General features: G+C 42.8%; 1 protein-coding gene across 3 annotated transcripts in view; it reads left to right on the top strand.

Moving 5' to 3' along the window:
• camsap3 (calmodulin regulated spectrin-associated protein family, member 3) overlaps window positions 1-18580 on the top strand; it is a 177677-nt gene extending 159097 nt beyond the window's left edge. For all 3 annotated transcript variants that reach the window (XM_051920659.1, XM_051920661.1, XM_051920660.1), the window contains 4 exons: window positions 1196-1283; window positions 2210-2328; window positions 8479-8597; window positions 16052-18580. In XM_051920659.1, coding sequence (XP_051776619.1) covers window positions 1196-1283; window positions 2210-2328; window positions 8479-8597; window positions 16052-16354 — 629 coding nt within the window. In that variant the 3' untranslated portion in view covers window positions 16355-18580. The remainder of the gene's footprint in view (window positions 1-1195; window positions 1284-2209; window positions 2329-8478; window positions 8598-16051) is intronic.
• The last annotated feature ends 9068 nt before the right edge of the window (window positions 18581-27648 follow it).

Below are 27648 nucleotides of genomic sequence, written 5' to 3'. Positions count from 1 at the left end.
GTACCTATTATTATTATTATTTGTACCTATGTACCAATACTGATGCGCTGTGCAAGAAAGGACAGAGCCAACTATACTTCCTTAGAAGGCTGGCGTCCTTCAACATCTGCAGTAAGATGCTGCAGATGTTCTATCAGACAGTTGTGGCGAGCGCCCTCTTCTACGTGGTGGTGTGCTGGGGAGGCAGCATAAAGAAGAGGGACGCCTCACGTCTGGACAAACTGGTGAGGAAGGCAGGCTCTATTGTTGGCATGGAGCTGGACAGTTTAACATCTGTGGCAGAGTGAAGGGCGCTCAGCAGGCTCCTATCAATTATGGAGAATCCACTGCATCCACTAAATAGTATCATCTCCAGACAGAAGAGCAGCTTCAGCGACAGACTGCTGTCAATGTCCTGCTCCACAGACAGATTGAGGAGATCGTTCCTCCCCCAAACTATGCGACTCTTCAATTCCACCCGGGGGGTAAACGTTAACATTATACAAAGTTATTGTCTGTTTTTCACCTGCATTATTATCAATCTTTAATTTAATATTATTTATTGTATCAGTATGCTGCTGCTGGAGAATGTGAATTTTCCATTGGGATTAATAAAGTATCTCTCTCTCCCTCCCTCTCTCTCGTATGAAAAATTTGGTTTCCCTAAGTGAAAGCGTACTCAAGTTATCATGTTTACATACACACACACACACACACACAGACATAATTCCAAAAATTGTATTTTCGGCTTTAGGGAGGTGTAAAAACGTCGAGATTCACCATAATCTTGAATGGAATTTTTGGAGCATTACAATACTTTCCCTATACTTCATATACGAGAAAGACAGGGAGATCTAAAATGTTGGGATTCATCAAAATCTAGACATTGAATTTTTGGACGACTGCAATACTTTTCCTATACGAGAAAGTAACAATCAACTGCACAATTATAATATTAAAAAAGTTTAAAATCTTTAATTACTTCTGGATTGGTACTGACACCTACCTTGACTTCTCTAGACTTCTGCCTTGTACAGTTCAGGTTCAGTTCAAAACTTACAAACACCCTAAGGTCATTCTGGGTTATTTGCTGTGTGGCAGCTATGGTTCCCAAATGTAGAATTTTGAAACCTTGTTCAGTTTGAATCAACTTCTTCATCAAGTCACTTATCTTTATTCAAATGGGTGATCTTACCTAATTCTACCCTCTTTGCAGGATCCAAACTAAGCAAGATATATTCTCAGTCTACGCTGTCACTTTCAACCATGGCTAATGACACTGGGAGCTTGAAGAAGTCCCCTAGGTAAGTACTTAACTGGCATCCCAGGCCAGCAGCTGTCAACACCTGAAGCAAGTTTAACTTGTGAGTCAACAGAAATAAGATCAAACCTAGTTGTGCACCTCAATGTTCGGTGATTTCTGTCCTGGCTGCTGGTGGGTCTAAAGTCTCTCCAAGTGAGACTTACAAGGCTACCATAGCTATCACTAAAATGTTCAAGTTTAGAGCGAAGTGCAGATCTAGGCAGTATGTTGGTAGTTTTATCATTTTTCCATTTCTGTGAAATAAATACAATAAAAATTAGAAACAATTTTAGAATGTTGTCTATTAACACAAAACAAACCCCATTCTGAAGCATAAGACATCAGGATGCTACTGGTGTAAACCCCACTGGCACTAGTCGAGTTACCCACAGGAACAGAACCAGCAGACGTGAGCAGTTTGTTGACCAGTAACATAAATTACAACTTTAGAGAAGGAGAATGAGGAGGTATGGAGCGGGCACTGACTGATACAGTGCGTTGTCGCGCCCACCACAGGATCCCAGAGACACTTGAAAATGTGCTTCTATCACATGAGCATCCATTCAGTTTCTCAACTCCCCTCTGCCATTCTAGAACCACCACAATTTGGAGAGTATGTATAAGGAAGGGCCCAGAGTGACTCTGCTCCAGTCTATACAAGGCAAACAATTTCGAGTTACCATTAAGATAGCAGGCATGTCTTTAGCATTTAGGATCAGAGTCAGGTACCTAGTGGAAAACGTACAGTGACCGGGCAAGAAATGGAACACAGATTACTGGAAGTCTGCAGCAACAGCGTACCATATTACACCATCAATATCTGAAAAAGTACGGCTGTGTGCTTTTCATTCCTTGTTTTGTATATTCATCCCACCAAAATCTGATGTCTTGCCTCAACGTCTCATCTTTTTTCACTTATCCTAACAGGGCCGACTCTCCCTCTGGCTTAATGTCACCAAGTCGCCTGCTTTCTAGTCAGAATGGAGAAAGGGACTGGGAAAATGGCTCCACAGCATCATCTCCTGCCTCAATCCCAGAGCATACTGGTAGGTGGCTCATCAAGTGTGGCAATTTAAAGAACACTTCACCACAAAATTATATTTTATATGTTACTTACCTCCATGTAGTTTGTAGTGATAAATTAGAAAAATATTTAATGTCCTGTTTAAATAATGAACAGAGATATAATAGGAGTCTTAGAGTCCATGGTGATCAACGCTGGACAACAGCCAGCAATGTCAAAAACTCCATGAAAAAATGTGCAACTTGTGAAGGATAATTCTTGTGTTACGTTGTCCAGTTTTACACACACAACATCACAAACGCATGTAATTTTTTTTTTTTTAATTATAGGAGAAAATACTGTTTAGTATAAAATATACATGCGTACTTAAAGATTCTCAAAAGAACTGCACAGGGGATTTTTGGATTGATAAGCGGCCTTCTAGTGAGTATTGTGACATATTGTAACCAAACTGGTTAATCAGCGCGGAGAGTAACTCGGCCTTACTTTGTAGGTACGTGCAAAGTCGCCACTAATTACAACAGCACAGTTCATGACAAAGTACAGCGCAAACGTTTAAAAAAGTACATTATAGATATTAGAAAATGCTGGATGTTTCCCCCCCCTACTCTTTAATTACATGACTACCTGATATTTCACCAGAAGATCCTCATACTGACAACAGAATTCAATGGAGCTTGCACAACGAAGGTGGCGAACAGAGTCAGACTGAGTAACATGTGCCAAGTTTGATCAGTTTGGAGAATCCTAACCAAGCCGAACTGAACAAACGTCAAGAGAGCTCCATAAGGGGCAGATGGTTACTTTGATCTCCTTCTGTGCTTTGTTGCATGCGGGCGCCTGTCCTGTAGCCACCATGTTGTCTCTTTTGCTTTAAACATAATGTGCTGTCTGTCTTGGTGATGCACCCTTCTGATGTTAAGTGTTTTTATTAATATAGACTAGCATTTGATTAACTCTTTCAGGGCGGATGTTGACTTTTGTCGGCAGGGAGAGGTTGAGAGTAGTAAGCAACTGCAAATGGTGACAAAACCTGCCATTACGTTTTAGTTCATCTCTCTTTGCTAGAAAGAAAGTTAGCTTCATTGGTTTGACTGAGATTCTGTGCGCTTGTGGGAGCAGTGAAGAGCAAACGACGACAAAAATGGCATCAACATCTGGCAAGAGATCAAAGCAAACTACTCCGAGGAGGACGTTTTGTATATTATCGCTGAATTGGACTCTGAACTGTTGCAAGTGATCTGGAGATTGAAAGCAAAAGTGAAGTACCGGCATCCGTTGATCAATCTGCAGCTAATCGTGGTGCCGAACACATTTGTGTAGATGAAGACAGCCACTCCTAACGACATGAGGTACTGTAGCTGCTGTAATATAAGGTGTCATCAGGCACGGGTAAGACGCGTGTCAAAAGAATTCTCAGAGTCCAAGAGTTTGTTTTAAAGGTATTTAGTGAAAGTGAAAAGCGAATAATCCAAACAGGAATAAAAGAAAAAATAGTTACACACGTAGAATAAAAGGCAAAAAAAAGGGGAAAAAATGAATCTTCTATAAACATAGCTTTTCTTGAAAGACTAATTTTTATACTTAAAGGTTCTTAATTTCTTCTTCCCTATTTAAAGGTTCTTCTGTACGCTTTACGTACGGCACAACACATAAATTAAGTGCTGTTTTGTTACATATTTACTTCTCACACTCAAAAGACTCGTAAGCCGGTTGGCACATAGGCAAGTGCCCAGGCACGGTAACGTGTGGTCACGGTTAAAAACCGTATGGCTCTACACCTTATACAAGGCAAGGCTGTCACTAACTGAAGAAGAATGTTTAGATAGATAGATAGATATGAAAGGCACTATATAATAGATAGATAGATAGATAGATAGATAGATAGATAGATAGGTAGGTAGATACTTTATTAATCCCAAGGGGAAATTCACATACTCCAGCAGCAGCATACTGATAAAGAACAATATTAAATTAAAGAGTGATAACAATGCAGGTATAACAGACAATAACTTTGTTTAATGTTAACGTTTACCCCCCTGGGTGGAATTGAAGAGTCTCATAGTGTGGTGCATCAATGATCTCCTCAGTCTGTCAGTGGAGCAGGACAGTGCCAGCAGTCTTGTCGCTGAAGCTGCTCCTCTGTCTGGAGATGATCCTGTTCAGTGGATGCAGTGGATTCTCCATAATTGATAGGAGTCTGCTGAGCGCCCGTCACTCTGCCACAGATGTTAAACCGTCCAGCTCCATGCCAACAATAGAGCCTGCCTCCCATACCAGTTTGTCCAGGCTTGAGGTGTCCTTCTTCTTTATGCTGCTTCCCAGCACACCACTGCGTAGAAGAGGGCACTCGCCACAACCGTCTGGTAGAACATCTGCAGCATCTTATTGCAGATGTTGAAGGATGCCAGCCTTCTAAGGAAGTATAACCGGCTCTGTCCTTTCTTACACAGAGAATCAGTATTGGCAGTCCAGTCCAGTTTATCATCCAGCTGCACTCCCAGGTATTTATAGGTCTGCACCCTCTGCACACAGTCACCTCTGATGATCACGGGGTCCATGAGGGGCCTGGGCCTCCTAAAATCCACCACCAGCTCCTTGGTTTTGCTGGTGTTCAGTTGTAGGTGGTTTGAGTTGCACCATTTAACAAAGTCCTTGATGAGGTTCCTATACTCCTCCTCCTGCCCACTCCTGACGCAGCCCACGATAGCAGTGTCATCAGCGAACTTTTGCACGTGGCAGGACTCGGAGTTGTATTGGAAGTCCGATGTATGTTGGCTGAACAGGACTGTAAAAGTACAGACCCCTGCGGCGCTCCTGTGTTGCTGACCACAATGTCAGACCTGCAGTTCCCAAGACGCACATACTGAGGTCTGTCTGTAAGATAGTCCACGATCCACGCCACCAGGTATGAATCTACTCCCATCTCTGTCAGCTTGTCCCTAAGGAGCAGAGGTTGGATGGTGTTGAAGTTTACTCTAAGCTGTTAGAAATGGCAAGACTGTACCAATACGATTCTATTTACGGGGGTTATAGAAACCTCCCATAATTTATGCATTGTCATCTAAGAAATATTCATGAATCTTAAAGAACAAGGAAAATGGCTCTTACAGGAACAAACTAGATTGTGTTGCGCTGTGACTGCAACTGCTGCCCCCATCATGAGAAGACGGTCTGGCAGCCGTCCTGCCACAAGTGAGTGTCTTGAGCCACAAGACACTGAACTGGCGGCCACAGCACCCAGCAGCTGATGGTTTAAGTTAATTTATGTGTGAGACTCTTGCTTTGGGTGCTTTTCAGAGAACTGTGTTTTTTGGAAAAAATATTCAGCCCTCAAAGAGTTAACATGCTAAAGCCTACAAAGAGTTTACTGGCTGATTTTATTATTAATTTGGTGGCCTTGGCTTTAAACTACGTCATGTGGCATCTGAGCAAGAGGTCTGCTCTGTTGATGTGAGCTCGTCTGCTGCTAACTGTGGCACCGACCACTCGTCACAAGTCATCTCTTCAGACCAGTGCTTGACTGATTAGCGTGTCAGTATCTCGGCCTTTCATGTGTTTGGTAATCGATGCTTTCTTAAAATAGTCGGCCAGTCATTTTCTAACCCGCTTAGTCCTGAACAGGGTCATGACAGTCTGCTGCCGCCGCCTATCCCAGGTAGCACAGGGCCCAGGGCAGGAACAAACCATGTACAAAGGTGCCAGGGCCAACACAAACACACATACACGGGCCAATTTAGGACCACTAGTCCACCTAACCTGCATGCCTTTGGACTGTGAGAGGAAACCCACGCAGACACGGGGAGAACATGCAAACTCCACACAGGGAGGACCTGACATACAAACTCTGGTCTCTGTAAAGCAAGGCTTTGTTAAAATAGTGCAAGAGAATTTAACTTTTATTAACAATTGGAAATTCATATTGACTTAGTGTCTGCCCACTGAAATGTGAAGGGCACACCTGGCGGTCAGGACTTCGGTGCAAATGCTTGGTAGCGTTTGACTGCGTTCCATTTTCATTCATGAGAGTTTTTTTTCCAGAAGTGGTTTAACAATATTTTAGTAAAAATACATGAGTTTGGGACACGGTGAGCATACAACTGAAAGGCTTGCTGTATGGATTATATGACATGGGTGATGTGAGGTTTTTTTTATGGACTTTTTAATATTATTTGCTATTGTTTCAGTGTTGGCCACCACAGAGGCCCATTATATCAGAAATTTTGTTATCTCTGTTCTGCATAAAAACGTAACATTAAAATGTTTTCTCACCCATCACTAAAAACCACGTGTGCTACAGTCATGGCTGGAATTTTCCCAGAAACTGCACCATTTCTCCCAGAAAATTGTTTCAATTACAAATGTTTTGGTATCCACATGTTTATTTCCTTTATGTGCATTGGAACAACACAAAAAAAACAGAGAGAAAAAGCCAAATCTGACATCATTTCACACAAAACTCAAAAACCGGGCTGGACAAAATTATTGGCACCCTCAACTTAATATTTGGTTGCACGCCCTTTGGAAAAAATATCTGAAATCAAGCGCTTCCTATAACCATCGACAAGCTTGTTACACCTCTCAACTGGTATTTCTGACCACTCTTCTTTTGCAAACTGCTCAAGGTCTCTCAGATTTGAAAGGCCTTCTCCTTCTCCCTTCTCCATAAGTGTTTCAGTTGGATTTAGATCTGGACTCATTGCTGGCCACTTCAGAACTCTCCAGCGCTTTGTCTTCAACCATTTCTGAGTGCTTTTAGAGGTATGTTTGGGGTCATTGTCCTGCTGGAACACCCATGACCTCTGACGCAGACCCAGCTTTCTGACACTGGGCCGTACTTTGCGCCCCAGTATATTTTGGTAGTCTTCAGATTTCATGATGCCTTGCACACAGTCAAGGCATCCAGTGCCAGAGGCAGCAAAACATCTTAGAACCTCCACCATGTTTGACTGTAGGTACTGTGTTCTTTTCTTCGTAGGCCTCATTCCGTTTTCTGTAAACAGTAGAATGATGTGCTTTACCAAAAAGCTCTACCTTGGTCCCATCTGTCCACAAGACGTTCGCCCAGAAGGATTTTGGCTTCCTCAAGTACATTTTGGCAAACTCCAGTCTGTCTTTTTTATGTTTCTGTGTCAGCAGTGGGGTCCTCCTGGCTCTCCTGCCATAGCGTTTCATTTCGTTCAGATGTCGACGGATAGTTCGAGCTGACACTGTTGCACCCGGAGTCTGAAGAACAGCTTGAATAGGTTTTGAAGTTTATCCACCATTCGGACTATCCTTCATTGCAGTCTTTTAGCAATTTTTCTCTTCCGTCCACGTCCAGGGAGATTAGCTACAGTGCCATGTGTTGTGAACTTCTTGATTATTACAGTGGACAAAGGAACATGAAGATCTCTGGAGATGGACTTGTAGCCTTGAGATTGTTGATTTTTATCCACAATTTTTGTTCTCAAGTCCTCAGACAATTCTCTGCTCTTTTCTGTTCTCCATGCTTAGTGTGGCACACTCAGACACACAACAGAAAAAAATGGAGAAAAGTTGACAACCTAACTGGCTTCAGGTGTCATTGCTGTATTGCCAGCACCCGTTTCTTGCCACAGGTGAGTTCAAACGAGCACCATATGCTTACCCACAATTTTGAAAAGGTGCTAATAATTTTGTCCGACCCATTTTTGGAGTTCTGTGTGACATGATGTCAGATTCAGCTTTTTTTTTTTGCTGTTTTTTTGTGTTGACATAAAGGAAATAAATATATATATACAAAAACATTTGTAATTGCAATAATTGGTGCATTTTCTGGGAAAATGCCAGGGGTGCCAATAATTTCGGCCCTGACTGTAAGTAACATATAAAAAAAATATGCTTTTTGGTGGAGTAGTCCTTTAAGTGCTGATGATTCCGCAGATCGGTCGGTCAGTGTGAACCCCTCTACATGTGTTGAGAAGTGCGAAGGGAAAACTAAAACCAGACTTGCAGCTCCCTTTACTGACCTGTTTGAAGAGGGGGCCCCACAGCATCATTTTAGGGGTTACGTGCCAAGACGGCAATAAAAGAGACACGAGGCCAAATCACAGAAGCTGCAAAGCACATTGAAATCAGGATTTTTAAATTTGGTTTGTTTGCAAGGCTGCTGTTGATAACACAATTCTCTGTCACGTCTTTCTCATTTCAGGCCCCAAACTTTACAAGGAGCCAAGCTTGAAGTCCAACAAATTCATCATCCACAATGCCCTGTCCAGGTGTTGTCTAGCAGGCAAAGTCAACGAGCCGCAGAAAAATAAAATTTTAGAGGTAAGTGTGTGGATTAGATGTCACCTGAAGAAGGCCGTGGATTCAGAAAATCTTCGGACCCTTTCACGTTTTGCACTTTATTGTATTGTAGATTTAATTCAGAGTAGATAACTTGGCCGTTTTTTGCCCATCAATCTACATGTTGTCAGAAAGGCGCGAGAATTATTGAAAAATCAAAAGCTGAAATATCTCATTCCTAAAAGTATTCAAACCCTTTGCTCTGGCACTCCACATTGAGCTCAGTTGTTTGGTTTAATCACGTCCTAGTGAGCTGAACGACTTCCGGCCTGTTGCTCTGACATCACATGTGATGAAGACCATGGAGAGGCTGCTGCTTCACCACCTGAGGCCACAGGTCCATCACGCCCTCGACCCTCTGCAGTTTGCATATCAGGAGAAGGTGGGAGCAGAGGATGCCATCATCTACATGCTACACTGATCCCTCTCCCACTTGGACAGAGGCAGTGGTGCTGTAAGAATTATGTTTCTAGACTTCTCTAGCGCCTTCACCACAATCCAACCTCTGCTCCTTAGAGACAAGCTGACAGAGATGGGAGTAGATTCATACCTGGTGGCATGGATCGTGGACTATCTTAAAGACAGACCTCAGTATGTGCGTCTCGGGAACTGCAGGTCTGACATTGTGGTCAGCAACACAGGAGCGCCGCAGGGGACTGTACTTTCTCCGGTCCTGTTCAGCCAACATACATCGGACTTCCAATACAACTCGGAGTCCTGCCACGTGCAAAAGTTCGCTGATGACACTGCTATCGTGGGCTGTATCAGGAATGGGCAGGAGGAGGAGTACAGGGACCTAATCAATGACTTTGTTAAATGGTCCGACTCAAACCACCTACAACTGAACACGAGCAAAACCAAGGAGCTGGTTGTGGATTTTAGGAGGCCCAGACCCCTCATGGACCACATGATCATCAGAGGTGACTGTGTGCAGATGGTGCAGACCTATAAATACCTGGGAGTGCAGCTGGATGATAAACTAGACTGGACTGCCAATACTGATGCTCTATGCAAGAAAGGACAAAGCCGACTATACTTCCTTAGAAGACTGGCGTCCTTCAACATCTGCAATAAGATGCTGCAGATGTTCTATCAGACGGTTGTGGCGAGCGCCCTCTTCTACGTGGTGGTGTGCTGAGGAGGCAGCATAAAGAAGAAAGACGCCTCACGCCTGGACAAACTGGTGAGGAAGGCAGGCTCTATTGTTGGCATGGAGCTGGACAGTTTGCCATCTGTGGCAGAGCGACGGGCGCTGAGCAGACTCCTGTCAATCATGGAGAATCCACTGGATCTACTGAACAGGATCATCTCCAGACAGAAGAGCAGCTTCAGCGACAGACTGCTGTCACCGTCCTGCTCCACTGACAGACTGAGGAGATCATTGATACACCACACTATGAGACTCTTTAATTCTACCCGGGGGGGTAAACGTTAACATTATACAAAATTATTGTCTGTTTTTTTACCAGCATTATTATCAATCTTTAATTTAATATAGTTATTATCAGTATGCTGCTGCTGGAGTATGGGAATTTCCTCTTGGGATTAATAAAGTATCTATCTATCTATCTATCTATCTATCTATCTATCTATCTATCTATCTATCTATCTATCTATCTATCTATCTATCTATCTATAGTGCCATTCCTATTATATAGTGCTTTTCCTATCTATCTATCTATCTATCTATCTATCTATCTATCTATCTATCTATCTATCTATCTATCTATCTATCTATCTATCTATTATATAGTGCTTTTCCTATCTATCTATCTATCTATCTATCTATCTATCTATCTATCTATCTATCTATCTATCTATCTATCTATCTATCTATCTATCTATCTATCTATAGTGCCATTCCTATTATATAGTGCTTTTCCTATCTATCTATCTATCTATCTATCTATCTATCTATCTATCTATCTATCTATCTATCTATCTATCTATCTATCTATAGTGCCATTCCTATTATATAGTGCTTTTCCTATCTATCTATCTATCTATCTATCTATCTATCTATCTATCTATCTATCTATCTATCTATCTATCTATCTATCTATCTATCTATCTATCTATCTATCTATCTATCTATCTATCTATCTATCTATTATATAGTGCTTTTCCTATCTATCTATCTATCTATCTATCTATCTATCTATCTATCTATCTATCTATCTATCTATCTATCTATCTATCTATCTATCTATCTATCTATCTATCTTGCCTTTCCTATCTATCTATCTATCTATCTATCTATCTATCTATCTATCTATCTATCTATCTATCTATCTATCTATTATATAGTGCTTTTCCTATCTATCTATCTATCTATCTATCTATCTATCTATCTATTATATAGTGCTTTTCCTATCTATCTATCTATCTATCTATCTATCTATCTATCTATCTATCTATCTATCTATCTATCTATCTATCTATCTATCTATCTATAGTGCCATTCCTATTATATAGTGCTTTTCCTATCTATCTATCTATCTATCTATCTATCTATCTATCTATCTATCTATCTATCTATCTATCTATCTATCTATCTATCTATCTATCTATCTATCTATCTATCTATCTATTATATAGTGCTTTTCCTATCTATCTATCTATCTATCTATCTATCTATCTATCTATCTATCTATAGTGCCATTCCTATTATATAGTGCTTTTCCTATCTATCTATCTATCTATCTATCTATCTATCTATCTATCTATCTATCTATCTATCTATCTATCTATCTATCTATCTATCTATCTATTATATAGTGCTTTTCCTATCTATCTATCTATCTATCTATCTATCTATCTATCTATCTATCTATCTATCTATCTATCTATCTATCTATTATATAGTGCTTTTCCTATCTATCTATCTATCTATCTATTATATAGTGCTTTTCCTATCTATCTATCTATCTATCTATCTATCTATCTATCTATCTATCTATCTATCTATCTATCTATCTATCTATCTATCTATCTATTATATAGTGCCTTTCCTATCTATCCATCCATCCATCCATCCCCCCTTCAGTTGTTTCTAAAACCTGACTGGTCTCCACCTGTGGAACACTGAATTGGTTGGACATCATTTGGCACACATCCCTTGTGTGTGTAGAAGGTCCTACAATTCACACTGCATGTCAGACAAAAAACAAGCCATGAAGTCCAGGGAACTCTCTCTAGGACCTCCATGATCAAATTGTAACGAGGCCAACCTCTCGGCAAGGGGATTGAACCATTTGTAAAGCTTTGAGTGTTCCCAGCAAAACAGTGGCCTCAATAATTGTGACATGAAAGAAGTTTGGAACCAGCGGGACACTTCCTAGAGTTTGCTGTGTTGACAAACTGTAAATCTGGGCAAGATGGGCCTTGGTCAGGGAGGTGACTAGGAAACCAATGGTCACACTAACAGAGCCTCTGTAGTCTTGTACTAAGATGGTCATCTCAGTAGCACTCCATCAGTCAGGCGTTTATAATCGACAGAAGCCACTGTTGAGTAAAAAGCACTTAAAGGATGCTGAAGGTACGAGGAAAAAGAGTCTCCAGCCTGATGAGAAAATAAAACTGAACTCTATGGGCAGAACTCCAAGCACTGCTCATCACCTGCCTCATACCAACCCTACAGTGATCATGGTGGTGCAGCATAATGCTATGGGTGTGCAGGGACAGGGAGACTGGTCAGAATTGAGGGAAGGATGAATGCAGTCAAGAAGAGAGGTCATTGAAGAAAATCTGCTCCAGAGTATACAAGACTTCTGACAATGACCTGAAGCATCCAAGACAAGTCCGTGACTATCCTCGAGTGGCCCAGATTTAAACCCCATAGAAGATCTGTGGAGAGACCTGAAGATGGCAGTTTACAGGCACTTCCCTTCCAATCTAACGGAGCTTGAGGGGATCTGCCAGGAAGAATTGGATAAACTGCCCAAATCCATGTGTGCAAAGTTTCCAGAGGCTTACCAAGAAGACTCAAACTGGAATTGCTGCTGAAGGGGCTTCTACAAAGGGCTGAATTAAGGGTCTGAATACGTGTAAATTGTGTTCACTTTGTCATTATGGAACATTGAGTGTAGATTGATCAGCAAAAATGGCAAATGTATTCATTGGATTAATAAAGTATCTATCTATCTATCTATCTATCTATTTCAAAGAAAATGTACAGCACAATAAAGTGTACAGAGAGTGAAGGGGTCTGAATACTTTCTGGACCCACTGTAGAGCCAGACAGAAGAGAGGAAGACCATTCAGTCCATCAAGCCCATTTATTTAGCTACTAGACATTAAGCCCGTTACTAGAACAGTAGTCCATAAACATTAGTAGGAACAGTCGATATTAAATGGCAAGGGACCTTTTACCTCATTAACTTTTTTCCATAAAATGCCTGTAGTTTTCTCTGACAGCAATACTGGCTTTGCTGTCCGTAATATGCGTTTAACTTTCTGTCACAACAGTCGGCAATCAGCAGATTCTCCCCAGCAACTGATGTAATGTGCGCAAAAATAAATCCACTTTTAAAAGTCATCGTATTGTAATATCATGAAAATTCGTATATTTAGGAAAAGCCCTTCAACGACTGACACTTTACCGGGCCAAGCTTCTTAATCGCAAATCTGACATCCTCAGAGTGAACACTTGCACAAAAATGGGGAAGCTGCTCTCCGCGTCTCAGTACCCGATTGGATTTTTTGTGTTTTATGTTTTAGGTCTTACCTCATTTACCGAAATCCGATTGGATCGGCCGCGTGATATTTTATAGGCCCCGCCCTCTCTGTCTTGTGTGACGTGTCAGGCGGCCTTTGAAGTGTCGCCCCGTGCCCCGCGCATGCGCACTTCACCAGAAGACACACACATGAACGCACACAGGGGTTTTATTAAAGAGGATAGCTAAGGTGTCCCAATATCTCATCCAGATCCATCTTAAAGGTTTTCAAGGTTCCTGCTTCAGCTACTGTACAGTCATAGCCAAAAGTTTGGAGAATGACCCAAGTGTTGGTTTGCTACTTCAGTGTTTTTAGATCTTTATGTCAGATGTTTCTATGGTAGACTGAAGTAGAATTACACACATTTCAGAAGTTTCAAAGGCTTTTATTGACAATGACATGAAGTTTGTGCAGAGAGTCCATATTTGCAGTGTTGCCCTTCTTTCTTTTTCAAGACCCCTGCAGTTCGCCCTGGCATGCTGTCTGTCAACTTCTGGGCCAAATCCTGACTGATGGCAGCTCATTCTTGTATAGTCCATGCTTGGAGTTTGTCAGAATTGGTGGGTTTTTGTTTGTCCACCCACCTCTCAAGGATTGACCACAAGTTCTCAATGGGGAGTTTCCTGGCCATGGACCCAAACTTTCAATGTTTTGTTCCCTCAGCCACTTAGTTATCACTTTTGCCTTATGACCTGGTGCTCCATCATGCTGGACAAGGCCTTGTTGGTCACCAAACTGTTCTTGGATGGTTGGGAGAAGTTGCTGTCGGAGGTTGTTTTGGGTACCATTCTTTATTCATGGCTCGGGATCGGCCTCAGTAGCTTCTTCCTGAGTCCCACAACTCTTTGCATAAAAAAGAGCTTCTGGGCTTCAGTTTTAAATGCACTTGCTCTTCATTTCCACTGATGTCCTGGAGTACGTGATTTACTCTTAAGCTAAAAGTATGTTACTGGATCTGCTTTATCGATGCCTTTGAGGGTATTAAATACCTGGATGAGATAACCAATGCAGTCTCCTCTGCTTAGACTATAACTCTGTGAGTCGGTCACAGTAGGACATGTCCTCAAGTCCCATGATGCACTTGGTTGCTCTTCTCTGCACAGCTTCATGTGCTGCTGTCTTTCTTGTACCGTGGTGACCAGAACTGCACAGAGGACTCCAGATGTGGTCTTACCAGTGCTTTATATACTTTTTTTGACTTCAATTCAACACTTTTTATGATCTAACCAAACATTTTATTTGCCTTTTTAACTGCTTTTGTGCATTGCTTATTCTATGAAAGTGTCGACATAAACCCCTAAATCCTTTCCAGAAGTTCCTTCCTGCAGGTCCGTGTCTCCCACCTTGTATTTATAATTGATGCTCCTCTTGCCCACGGGCAGCACTTTGCACTTTTCCACATTAAACCGTATGTTCAGATGTTCACCGAGTTCTGACGCTTGTCCTCTCAGTTTCTGCCATCCCTGCAATTTTAGTGTCATCTGCAAATTTAGCAAGTTTACTAACTACACTGAAACCAATAATATTAATATGAATCAGGCAAAGGTAATGAGGGTCCAAGGACAGACCCCTGGGGGACACTTAGCGTGCTCCATGTGGCGAAGTCTCCTCATATTTGTACTCTTTGTTTCCTGCTGGTTAACCAGTTAGAGGTCCAGTTTTGCTGGTTACCTCTGAGGCCTACAGCTTCCAGTGTCAGAATGAACAAATTCTAGTTTTAGGATTACTGTAATCCCTCCTCCATCGCGGGGGTTGCGTTCCAGACCCCCCCGCGAAATAAGAAAATCTGCGAAGTAGAAACCATATGTTTATATGGTTATTTTTATATTGTCATGCTTGGGTCACAGATTTGCGCAGAAACACAGGAGGTTGTAGAGAGACAGGAACGTTATTCAAATACTGCAAACAAACATTTGTCTCTTTTTCAAAAGTTTAAACTGTGCTCCATGACAAGACAGAGATTACAGTTCAGTCTCACAATTAAAAGAATGCAAACATATCTTCCTCTTCAAAGGAGTGCGTGTCAGGAGCAGAGACTGTCACAGAGATAGAGAAAACAATCAAATCAATAGGGCTGTTTGGCTTTTCAGTATGCGAAGCACCGCGGCAGAAAGCTGTTGAAGGCGGCAGCTCACACCCCCTCCGTCAGGAGCAGGGAGAGAGAGAGAGAGAGAGCGAGAGACAGATAAAAACAAAGAGTGAAAAATCAATACGTGCCCTTTGAGCTTTTAAGTATGCGAAGCACCGTGCAGCATGTCGCTTCACTAAGCAGCTGCACACAGAAGGTAGAAACGTGAAGATAATCTTTCAGCATTTTTAGACGAGCGTCCATATCGTCTAGGTGTGCGAACAGCCCCCCTGCGAACAGCCCCTACGTCAGGATCAGAGAAAGTCAGCGCAAGAGAGATAGAGAAAAGTAAGTTGGGTAGCTTCTCAGCCATCTGCCAATAGCGTCCCTTGTATGAAATCAACTGGGCAAACCAACTGAGGAAGCATGTACCAGAAATTAAAAGACCCATTGTTCTCAGAAATCCGCGAACCAGCAAAAAATCTGGGATATATATTTAAATATCCTTACATATAAAATCCGCGATGGAGTGAAGCCGCGAAAGGCGAAGCGCGATACAGCGAGGGATTACTGTATCACACTTCTTAGATTGAATGCCACTTTATCACTTGTGACCAAAAGTTCATTGTTTTTCCTTTTATTTACTCCTCAGGAAATGGACAAGAGCAAAGCAAACCACTTCCTGATCCTGTTCCGGGATTCCAGCTGCCAATTTCGTGCGGTGTACACAATGAACCCTGAGACAAAGGAGATGATGCGACTGACAGGGGTTGGTCCGAGGATCATAACCGGCGCAATGGTAGACAGCATCTACAAATACAACTCGGACCGCAAGCAGTTCACTACCATTCCCTCAAAGACCATGTCAATGAGCGTGGATGCAGTCACCATCCAGAGCCACTTTTGGCAAAGCAAGAGACCCGGTACCCCCAAGAAGCCAGGCACACCAAAGTAAGAAGAAAGGACGGAGACTTGCTTTTGAACTTACTGTGCTGTTCCTGCTGAGGCTGGCCTTTTTACTGAAGAAAATAAAAATTGTAACTGGATCATGACGGTTCCTGGGGTGGGTGGGGATGTCATGGGAATGCTGTTTTCTTTGTGGCTTCTAAGAAGACCCTGCCAACAACCGGAAACTCTTAACGGGGCTTGCAGCAATAGCCCCACCTGGTCTGTGGGTCAGCAGCAGAAGTCTCTTCACGTCAAAGTAGAGAAAGCTGGTTTTAGCTCGGGCTCAACGCCGCGTGGCTCGAGGGGAGACGACTTGCGTGCCTCATCAGCTTTTGCTGTGCGAGGTTCACATGGATGCCATTCGCGTGTGGAGGTCTCTGTAAGGAGATAGGTGGTCAGAAGTGGCTTCCAGAAGGCAGGATCGTTTTTGGTTGATCACTTGCCACAACCCAAAGCAGCAAACTGAACGCAACCAGTTTGGATGAGGGGGACGAAGGGTGGGTTGGGGTGAGAGAGAATAAAAGGCATCAGTGTGCCCTGGAAACCTGGAGAGACCAACCGAGGGCCCACACAGCCCTAAAGTTTTCAGACGCTAAATAAATGAATGAACTGCCCGTTTCAACTTGGTTACAAAAGAAGAGGAGGAACTTCCATGAAACTAAACAACAAAGCATGGATCACACCTGGACATTCTATATATATTTCAATACCTTACACACACACATATGCACACACAAGAATAGTTCTGTGTGTGTGTGTAGGCGTCTGTGTGTATAGATACACGATTACAGCTACCCAGTGGCTGATCCTTAGCTGAATGTACTGTACAGAACACGTCTTCTCATGCCTGCATTTTGACGCCTTCTCCTTTGGGATCAGAGGTCACGTGATTTTGATATTCTAGTCCATGTGGAGAAACGGCTTTTTAATTTTAATTTTAGGCTGTTTTTTTTTTTTTTTTTATATAAAATAAACTCAGAGTATGACGCTCAAGACATTCATGTAATGCCCAAGTGACCGAGGCCAGTTGTCTCTCCTAATGTTTTAGACCCCTCAGCTCTCCTTTTGTCACGTTCCACTTTCATATGTTTAAAAAAAGAAAAGCAGCTTGGGGTAACGCACTTTGAAAATGTGATTTTTTGGAAAAGGTTTCCCTTCTTTGTATTCATATTTTTTTTTGTTTTCTTATTAATGAGGATTCGATAAACAGAAAAATATTCAGAAAGCAACAAGAAGCAAATCTGCTTCTGTGTATGTATGTATATATAAATATCTAATATATATATGTATATATACATGCATGTATTAGATATGTGAATATGAACAAGAAGCTTATTAAATTATTTCTTCCTAATTTTACACATGTACTTTTTGTATGCAAACATTGACACGATTCTGCCAACAGTTGCCAAGTTCATCCTTTTATTTTTCCCCCCTGATTTCTATGTCATGTTTGGGTGTTGAGTTGCATCCCCTCTCTCTGTCCATGTAGGATTTAGCATTTTGAGAAGTTCATGGACTCTTCTTCGCCAGTGTCAGGGTGTGTCGCTCATAAAGGCTGCTAAAGGCTCATGTTTTTAGTTTCTTTCAGTCTGCTGTTTGAAATGCAGGATTTTCTGTGGCAAGTCAGACAGATAAATGGAGGAAACCCGAGTGCCGACCACAAGTTAGACACCTTAGGTTTTGTTCTGTACCCATGGGTTCCTATTTCCATAAACATCTACCACGAATGATGGCAACCCAGTACTGGCAGAGTTATCCTGACATTCTAAACGGTACGTCTTAACCAGTGATACCCAAAAAAAAACAAAACCAATGGACAATCAGAAACTAATCGAATATCCTAGTGGGGTTGGGTTGTGGGAGCGTCGGTCTGTCTGTCTGTCTGTCTCTCTCTTCTGAAGTCCATGTAAGTGCAATGCTACTGTAGTGTAATGGTGAGCCGCAGAGAATGCTGTCTTATTTATTTAAAGGACGAAAGAGCATCGAAGCAATACATGTTAGGGTCACCATATTTTTAAATAATGGTTGCAAAGTGGATCGAGATGGATTTTATGTTTATTCAGTTGTGATTGTTATTGCCATTATTTATTTTTTGTTTGGTTCTGTTCATAAATGGGGTCACATTTGAAGTCAGACTGGGGCGTGCTGACCAGTAAATGAAAGCCGAGAAGTGCAAGTCTTGGCTGTGCTCATCTGAAAACAAGGAATAAAACCCTTTTTCAAACTGCCATCCTTCTCTTCTTATTTCTAATACATACATACTTGCACACACTAACAAAGTGACCTTTTTTTTTTTTTATTAATATTATTACATTGTAGCATCTGGCTGCTTGCTGTGCAACACTGTGACTGCCGCTTGAGGGGGTCTTCTCGGTGAGGCTCACCATCACATCACAGATCATCTAAAAGTTTTAAACTTACCGGACATGCAAAATGGGAATGATGAAGAGGTTAAATACAGGGCTGTGGTTTGAATGATTTAATAAATCAGCATTAATAATGTATAACATTTAGTGTAAAAAAATAAAAATCTTTCTCTTGTACTCCAATATGGGGATGGATATTTGAGGAGTAAACCGCAAGCCAATGATTATATTTTTATATTGCATACATTAAAGAAACATCAACAACAAATCAAATTAATAATATATTGAACAATTATTAGAAAAGTAAAGTTGAATAAATCGGACTCTACAACTGCATGAATAAAAGGTAAAGTACCACTTAGCAGTTAGCAGAAATAGCCCAAAAGTTGATAGAAATCTGTGTTTTGTACCTAACACTTGTATGCAAAATTTGTTTGACCGAAGAGAAAGTGTAGTCACGTTACCGTGTTTATACACATAAAGACAGAATTACAAAATGGTATTTTCAGATTCAGGGAGTTCTAAAACGTCGAGATTCATCAAAATCTCGAAATGGAACTTTTGGACGATTACTTTCTCACATATGAAGTACATGGAAAGTATTGTAATCTATATACATACATATATATTATATTATATATAATTCACTAAGACCATGGCAAGCAAGACAGAGCCCCGCCCACCAACAGTTCACTAAGCAGCTGACTATGGCACGCACAACAGAGCCACGCCCACCAACTCTAAGACCATGGGATATGCACAACAGAGCCACACCCACCAACTCTAAGACCCATGGGATACGCACAACAGAGCCACACCCACCAACTCTAAGACCATGGGATATGCACAACAGAGCCACGCCTGCCAACTCAGAGCCACGCCCACCAACTCTAAGACCATGGGATATGCACAACAGAGCCACACCCACCAACTTTAAGACCATGGGATATGCACAACAGAGCCACGCCCACCAACTCTAAGACCATGGGATACGCACAACAGAGCCACGCCTGCCAACTCAGAGCCACGCCCACCAACTCTAAGACCATGGGATACGCACAACAGAGCCACACCCACCAACTCTAAGACCCATGGGATACGCACAACAGAGCCACGCCTGCCAACTCAGAGCCACGCCCACCAACTCTAAGACCATGGGATACGCACAACAGAGCCACGCCCACCAACTCTAAGACCCATGGGATACGCACAACAGAGCCACACCCACCAACTCTAAGACCATGGGATATGCACAACAGAGCCACGCCTGCCAACTCAGAGCCACGCCCACCAACTCTAAGACCATGGGATATGCACAACAGAGCCACACCCACCAACTTTAAGACCATGGGATACGCACAACAGAGCCACACCCACCAACTCTAAGACCATGGGATATGCACAACAGAGCCACGCCTGCCAACTCAGAGCCACGCCCACCAACTCTAAGACCATGGGATACGCACAACAGAGCCACGCCCACCAACTCTAAGACCCATGGGATACGCACAACAGAGCCACACCCACCAACTCTAAGACCATGGGATATGCACAACAGAGCCACGCCTGCCAACTCAGAGCCACGCCCACCAACTCTAAGACCATGGGATATGCACAACAGAGCCACACCCACCAACTTTAAGACCATGGGATATGCACAACAGAGCCACGCCCACCAACTCTAAGACCATGGGATACGCACAACAGAGCCACGCCTGCCAACTCAGAGCCACGCCCACCAACTCTAAGACCATGGGATACGCACAACAGAGCCACACCCACCAACTCTAAGACCCATGGGATACGCACAACAGAGCCACACCCACCAACTCTAAGACCATGGGATACGCACAACAGAGCCACGCCTGCCAACTCAGAGCCACGCCCACCAACTCTAAGACCATGGGATACGCACAACAGAGCCACGCCCACCAACTCTAAGACCCATGGGATACGCACAACAGAGCCACACCCACCAACTCTAAGACCATGGGATATGCACAACAGAGCCACGCCTGCCAACTCAGAGCCACGCCCACCAACTCTAAGACCATGGGATATGCACAACAGAGCCACACCCACCAACTTTAAGACCATGGGATATGCACAACAGAGCCACGCCCACCAACTCTAAGACCATGGGATACGCACAACAGAGCCACGCCCACCAACTCTAAGACCATGGGATACGCACAACAGAGCCACACCCACCAACTCTAAGACCATGGGATACGCACAACAGAGCCACACCCACCAACTCTAAGACCATGGGATACGCACAACAGAGCCACGCCTGCCAACTCAGAGCCACGCCCACCAACTCTAAGACCATGGGATACGCACAACAGAGCCACGCCCACCAACTCTAAGACCCATGGGATACGCACAACAGAGCCACACCCACCAACTCTAAGACCATGGGATATGCACAACAGAGCCACGCCTGCCAACTCAGAGCCACGCCCACCAACTCTAAGACCATGGGATATGCACAACAGAGCCACACCCACCAACTTTAAGACCATGGGATATGCACAACAGAGCCACGCCCACCAACTCTAAGACCATGGGATACGCACAACAGAGCCACGCCTGCCAACTCAGAGCCACGCCCACCAACTCTAAGACCATGGGATACGCACAACAGAGCCACGCCCACCAACTCTAAGACCCATGGGATACGCACAACAGAGCCACACCCACCAACTCTAAGACCATGGGATATGCACAACAGAGCCACGCCTGCCAACTCAGAGCCACGCCCACCAACTCTAAGACCATGGGATATGCACAACAGAGCCACACCCACCAACTTTAAGACCATGGGATATGCACAACAGAGCCACGCCCACCAACTCTAAGACCATGGGATACGCACAACAGAGCCACGCCTGCCAACTCAGAGCCACGCCCACCAACTCTAAGACCATGGGATACGCACAACAGAGCCACACCCACCAACTCTAAGACCATGTGATACGCACAACAGAGCCACACCCACCAACTCTAAGACCATGTGATACGCACAACAGAGCCACGCCTGCCAACTCAGAGCCACGCCCTCCAACTCTAAGACCATGGGATACGCACAACAGAGCCACACCCACCAACTCTAAGACCATGGGATATGCACAACAGAGCCACGCCTGCCAACTCAGAGCCACGCCCACCAACTCTAAGACCATGGGATACGCACAACAGAGCCATGCCCACCAACTCTAACCCTCGCTCTCGAGGCGTGCACACTGCCTGCTCTTGTGCCCACATGCAACACCTCACCAAACACCGCCTCACTTTCATTTCATCTGGCAGCGGATGCACGTAAATGGATCGATCACGTAACGTAACAGAATATTATAATGCTACGAATATTGTTCAATCTCTGTGAAATTGATATATTATTAAAAGTTAATTGTTATCCAATTTTTCCAAAATATTCTCTGCCTGCATGTCATCTTCTGGCAGCTCCTAGTGAATTAGGTCCGCTAACGAGCTCTTCTAAATCCTGGTGAAGTTAGGAGTCGTTTACCAAATTAAGCAACTTATAAAATGCTTTAACTCCGACTGCCAAGGGTCGGACCAAACGTGCATCGCTCGGAGATTTGTGAGGCCGTTTAGACGGTTTGTTCTGTATAAATACCGGCACTGATCAATATCAGGAATGCATCGGGGGCAAGTCATTACGTTGATTGGAATGGGGCTGTGTGGCATCTTGATTTTCACCCACCCTCAGGAGGACCACCAAATAGTGCTGCATTTGAAAAAGCCACCATTGAAGACATGTGTCTGCTCCTTCCACTGCATGGAGAAGATGACAGCAGTGTGACGCTCCAATTTCAAAGAGGCGTTAAGAGTCCTAAGCACTGCATTAATCTTTTTTCCCTTTTCTTTTTCAATAGTTTCTTATTGCCCGGGTCACATAGTCGTTTGTGCAAACAGACGTAGTGCAGTGTGCCGTTCGAGTCGTGCGGTGTGTGCAATCTGCATGCTACTGTGGTTTGTCCCTTTTCACCTAAACTTCGAGGTGTTGCTATTTCTATTTAGGTAATTCATAGATTTTTTTTTTGTTGTTTCTGAACATAAGATGATTGTGAGGCTCACCATTCATTAACAGGCAGGATTTTGTCTTAATAGCAAAAAAATAGTCCTTTACGTAGGAACTTTAAAACAAACTGCAGCACGAAATGACGCAGCCATTTTGTATTAATTACCGCATTGATTCTTGGGGATTTGAGTTCTTAGACCGGTGACGTCACCAACCCAGTGTCTTCTGGTGTCAAGTTTAAACTAACAGCCCAACAGCGAGCGTCCGTAATCGAGGACAGCTGTGGACTGTGCAGAATAATCTTACCATCCAAGTATAAAACTGCAGCGTTATTGGTTTGTGTTGTTGTTTTAGTTATTTTGTCACCATTGTGGCTTTGAGGCAGTTCTGTAAACTGAACTACTTTTCCGCAGTGTCCAGTGACACAAATGCTTCCTGCTGGACAAACAGCGCAAAAAAGTCTCAAGACTTTCATAACAAGGTAGGTGGCCCACAGACTAAGGTTTTCCAGTCACTGACTATCAGGGGGCTGGGTGAGACACTCCAACTGGATTCTGGGCTGTGAAACAGTGGATCAACACTGAAGGGTCACAGGTGTGCGCTAATCCAATGTACATCTGTAGTAAAATGAGGAAAGTGTTTCCATGTTTCATGTGGCAGCACTTCAAGGGCACTAAGATACCGTTTAGCCCTTGTTCTTTTGGAGCATAGGTTCCCAACCTTTTTTGGGTTAGAGCCCACTTTTTCAAAGAGTGATTCGATAGCACCCTGCCCGGGACTGGTTCCTGCCTTGTGCCCTGTGTTGGCTGGGATTGGCTCCAGCAGACCCCCGTGACCCTGTGTTTGGATTCAGCGGGTTGGCTAATGGATGGATTCGATAGCACCCCCCCTTGGGTGAACTATACTATATATTGAAAATTATTTTGTTAAATTATTTTATTAGAAGATATTAATAATATTGGTGTATTACTCAAAGTATAATTAAAAAATATATTATTAAAAAAATGTATATAATATTATTAGTGAGAGGGCTGATCTTGGTGTGATGACACTAATTTTTTGATGTTTGACGCCATTTTTGTCATCAGCAATCCACTATTGACAATCTGTTTCTTTTCTTTGTTAATAGATTGTTCACCATGCTAAATCCTCTTGCGGCTAAATATGATAATGCGGAGACTTGTAGATCGTCTAATTCGTGTCACCATCAGGAAAAAGTAGTGTTTCTTTCCAATGAAGAGGCCTATCCGTGAGAATTAAAAGATTTGTTGTTTGGTGAACGTGAAATCCACACGGCAGAGAAACAAAGTGGCTGGCGCATAGCACAGGCTGGGGGGGTTGGCGAGTGAAGTGAGCAAAGCCCCCTAGTTTTTAATAAGCAGGTCCACACAAGTTTCCCTTTGAATGTGATCTGTAGGTACCGCACTGTAATTTTAGGTTTGCATTTGCTCTGAAGGAATTCTGAAACAATTTGGTATTAATAAAAAAAACCTTCACGTATTTATAGTAATGTTCAATAAACCTGCACGGATTCAGTCCTCTGCACATGCGTTAATCTCGTAAGGACGTGCATGATCTGAGAATGCATAACTTGTAAATATAATGTATCAATCCCTACTATTTAATACGGATGGGTCTTTCTTAACCAACATTTAGAATAAATTGGTTGAAACATACGTTTGCTGATTTTTAGTATTAATCAAACTTTTCAGCGCGTTCTTGCGAGTATTGCCTAAGGGAGCGGCAGCTGGTCCTCAACGCCCCCTTAATGTGTCTTGGACCAGAAATGCCCCCTTAGATTTTTTTCAGCGCCCCCATTGGGAACCTTAGTTTTAGAGTGACATGTAGACACACCCGTTTAAAGTGGCCAAACATCTCCAAGGGGGTTCATCTCCCCTCATTTTTGATTTTCATTGGCTATCAAGGCCCAGAGAACATTTAGTTTGACCCAAGCCTACAGCCCTGAAGATCATTTCCTCAGATCCTCATCAGGAAATGCAGTGAAGCATAATGGGACCAAGAACAGAATGGGCACCAGCACACCTGAAGACCCTGTCAGCAACAACCAATTAACCAACCGGAAATCTCATTTTATAAGTCACATCAAATTCCAAAGCCATTTTCAGTACTGGTGTAGAAGCTGGCAGAGGTCATTTTTTGGTATCAAAAAAAACTTTTGTCTCTGCTGTAATTCCCAATTATGAAACTTGTTGCCAGTAACTGGTGCCATTCCAGAAAAAATCTCAACAATGTGACAAATGACATCCAGAGTAGTTCAGTGGAGGCCAACTTAGATGTATTTGTAAATTCTGGACACTGCAGCTACCAAATATTCGGATTGATGGGCAGCTAAACCCAGTGGTGCAACAATAAAGCAATCATGCTAAATGTGAGCAAAAGGAGTGCCAGACAGGAGCTGCGTAAGACACCAGACGATGGACAGCCCAAAGAGCTCGGTGTCAAATGCTTCTCTAGCAGCACTTCATAGGGTGCTTTGCTTTGAACATACAGTACCTGCTCTCATAGTTTACCAGGAAATATTTCACACACTAGCGAAGCTGGGGGTCACCCCTTAGTACTTCGGTGATGAGCGAACACTGGAACATACAATAAAATTATCTATGGAAATGCAATTGATTAGAATGTACAGCTTTAGTAGAGAGCTCACAGTGACGCAGACACTTAGCCATCTTAGTGTGGCACAGAGTGTCCATTTCTTCTTCTGGATTAAGGTAACTGTCTGCTGTGTTACCCAACCACCAACCAGTGCTTTAGCTTTACCTTTAAGGGTAAAGAGTATTTGCTACGTAACTCGTGATACTTTTGTTGTATTTGATTTTTCTTTCTTTTTTTAACAGCCAGGAGGTACATCAACATTTGCTGTTGTCTCTTCCAGAGCTGCTGCATCTTTTCCACCTTTTTTCTGGCAACGTATTTATATATCCTTCATCATCCTGGCTTTCTAAAACCAGGCCTAACCCCACCAGAACTCGGCCTCAAAGCCGTAGCTAACAGTACAGAAGTCTCTTGTACGTAAAGGGGAGACACAAATAGTTAAGGTGCCATCTTTTACCCAGTATGGCTTGGTCTCTGCACGTTCGTCAGTGAAGCACTCGAGCCACTGTCCAAACTGAGCACTGAAAGTCCACTGCGGCCTGGTTCCCTGCACCTCACCGGTGAGCAATTGAATAAAAAGAATGGAAGGAATCACGACATACAATGGGATCAGCACATCTGCTGTATTGGCACTGCCAGAGCTGGTTCTAGGACTTGTGTTGCCCTAGGAGAAGTTGTAAATGGCACCTTACCACCCCCTTTGCTTTGAGAGGAATCATCACTGCCAGACCTGGAGACAGGACTGGGGAGCGCGAATTCACAATTTGAGAATGTCGAGTTATAACGTCTGTTTACAAGACTGTCTCAGCAATACGCCTGAAGAAGGGGCCTGAGTTGCCTCGAAAGCTTGCATATTGTAATCTTTTTAGTTAGCTAATAAAAGGGGTCATTTCAGAAAAATATGCTCGAGGGGGGTGACATTTCAGGAAATAAGTAGGAAATCGGGCTGTATTAGTAGTCTTTATTTATTGCTTTTAACATTCCTCTAAAGCAAATGAAACACTTAGCTATAGAAACTAAACCGTAGGATTAGCAATAGCTTATCTATTTAAAACAGCAGCTAAACTTGCGCCTTTTGATGATGGCGACATAATTAAAAAAAAAAAAATGTACGTACTAAGACATTACCATTAATGTGTACGTCATTTAAATTAATAATAAATTAAAAACTTAGCATAATGACAACATTGTTTAATTGAGAATATGATGGTCTTTAAATAGGAATCTTTACCCACAATTCTTTTGTACCATATGGTCGTGTATGCAAACAATGCAATCTACCTATCCAAAAAAAAAAAAAAATGACACACAACTGCTTTAGTCTGCCCAGAGCAACAGAGGACGATACCTGCTAAGGTTTAATAAAAAGGTTTTGGATGAGATTGAGGCTTGGATGTCCAAGAACTTCCTCAAGCTGAACAGCAACCAAACCCCCCCCCCCCCCCCCCCCCCCATCAACTTCGTCCCTATGTAAATTATATTTCCTTTTCTGGTCATACCATTACTTTCTTCCCTTCCGTTACTAATTTGGGTGTCAAATTAGACTCGTCTGCCATTTGATACACATGTCCACCACCTCTGTAAAATCTTTGAAACATAGCCAAACTCCATCCTTGCCTTTCCCTTTGTGATGCTGAAAAGTTGGTTCATGCCTTTGTCTCCTCCAGACTGGACTATTGTAATGCACTTCTCATCAGGATCCCCAGCAAGAGCCTTCAAAAGCTCCAACAAATTCAAAATAGTGCTGCAAGAATCCTGATGAGGGTGCAGAAATATGAACACATCTCACCAATCCTTCAGTCACTTCATGGGCTCCCTATTCACCTCCATATTGAATACAAACTTTGTCTGCTCACTCACCAGTGTATCCATGGAAAGGCTCCACAATACCTTAAGGAACTTCTTATACTACAATCCACTACAACAAAACCTCCATTTTGCAGATACCTACCACCTTCGCCCCCCCATGACCAAACTTCATACAATTTGTGACTGAGGCTTTGCAGCAGGCGCTCCACGGCTCTGGAATGGCCTACCAGAGAGCCTGAGAACACAGCAGACTGTGGGCTGATTTTAAAAACAGTTAAACACTTTTTTATTTAGGAAAGCTTATTAAACAAGAATGCCACTATTTATTATTGTTTTATCTGTTATTTGGTCTTTGTTAAATAAATTTTATATAGCACTTTGAGATTTACTGCTAATGTAAAGTGCCTTATAAATAAAATGAATTATTAAAGTTTTACTGTTTGTCCATTTGGGAGACGATCG

This window comes from Erpetoichthys calabaricus, chromosome 17, assembly GCF_900747795.2.
Source record: "Erpetoichthys calabaricus chromosome 17, fErpCal1.3, whole genome shotgun sequence".
NCBI lineage: Eukaryota > Metazoa > Chordata > Cladistia > Polypteriformes > Polypteridae > Erpetoichthys > Erpetoichthys calabaricus.
Note: the sequence above shows the minus strand (reverse complement) of the source record. Positions and strands in the feature narration are given on the sequence as shown.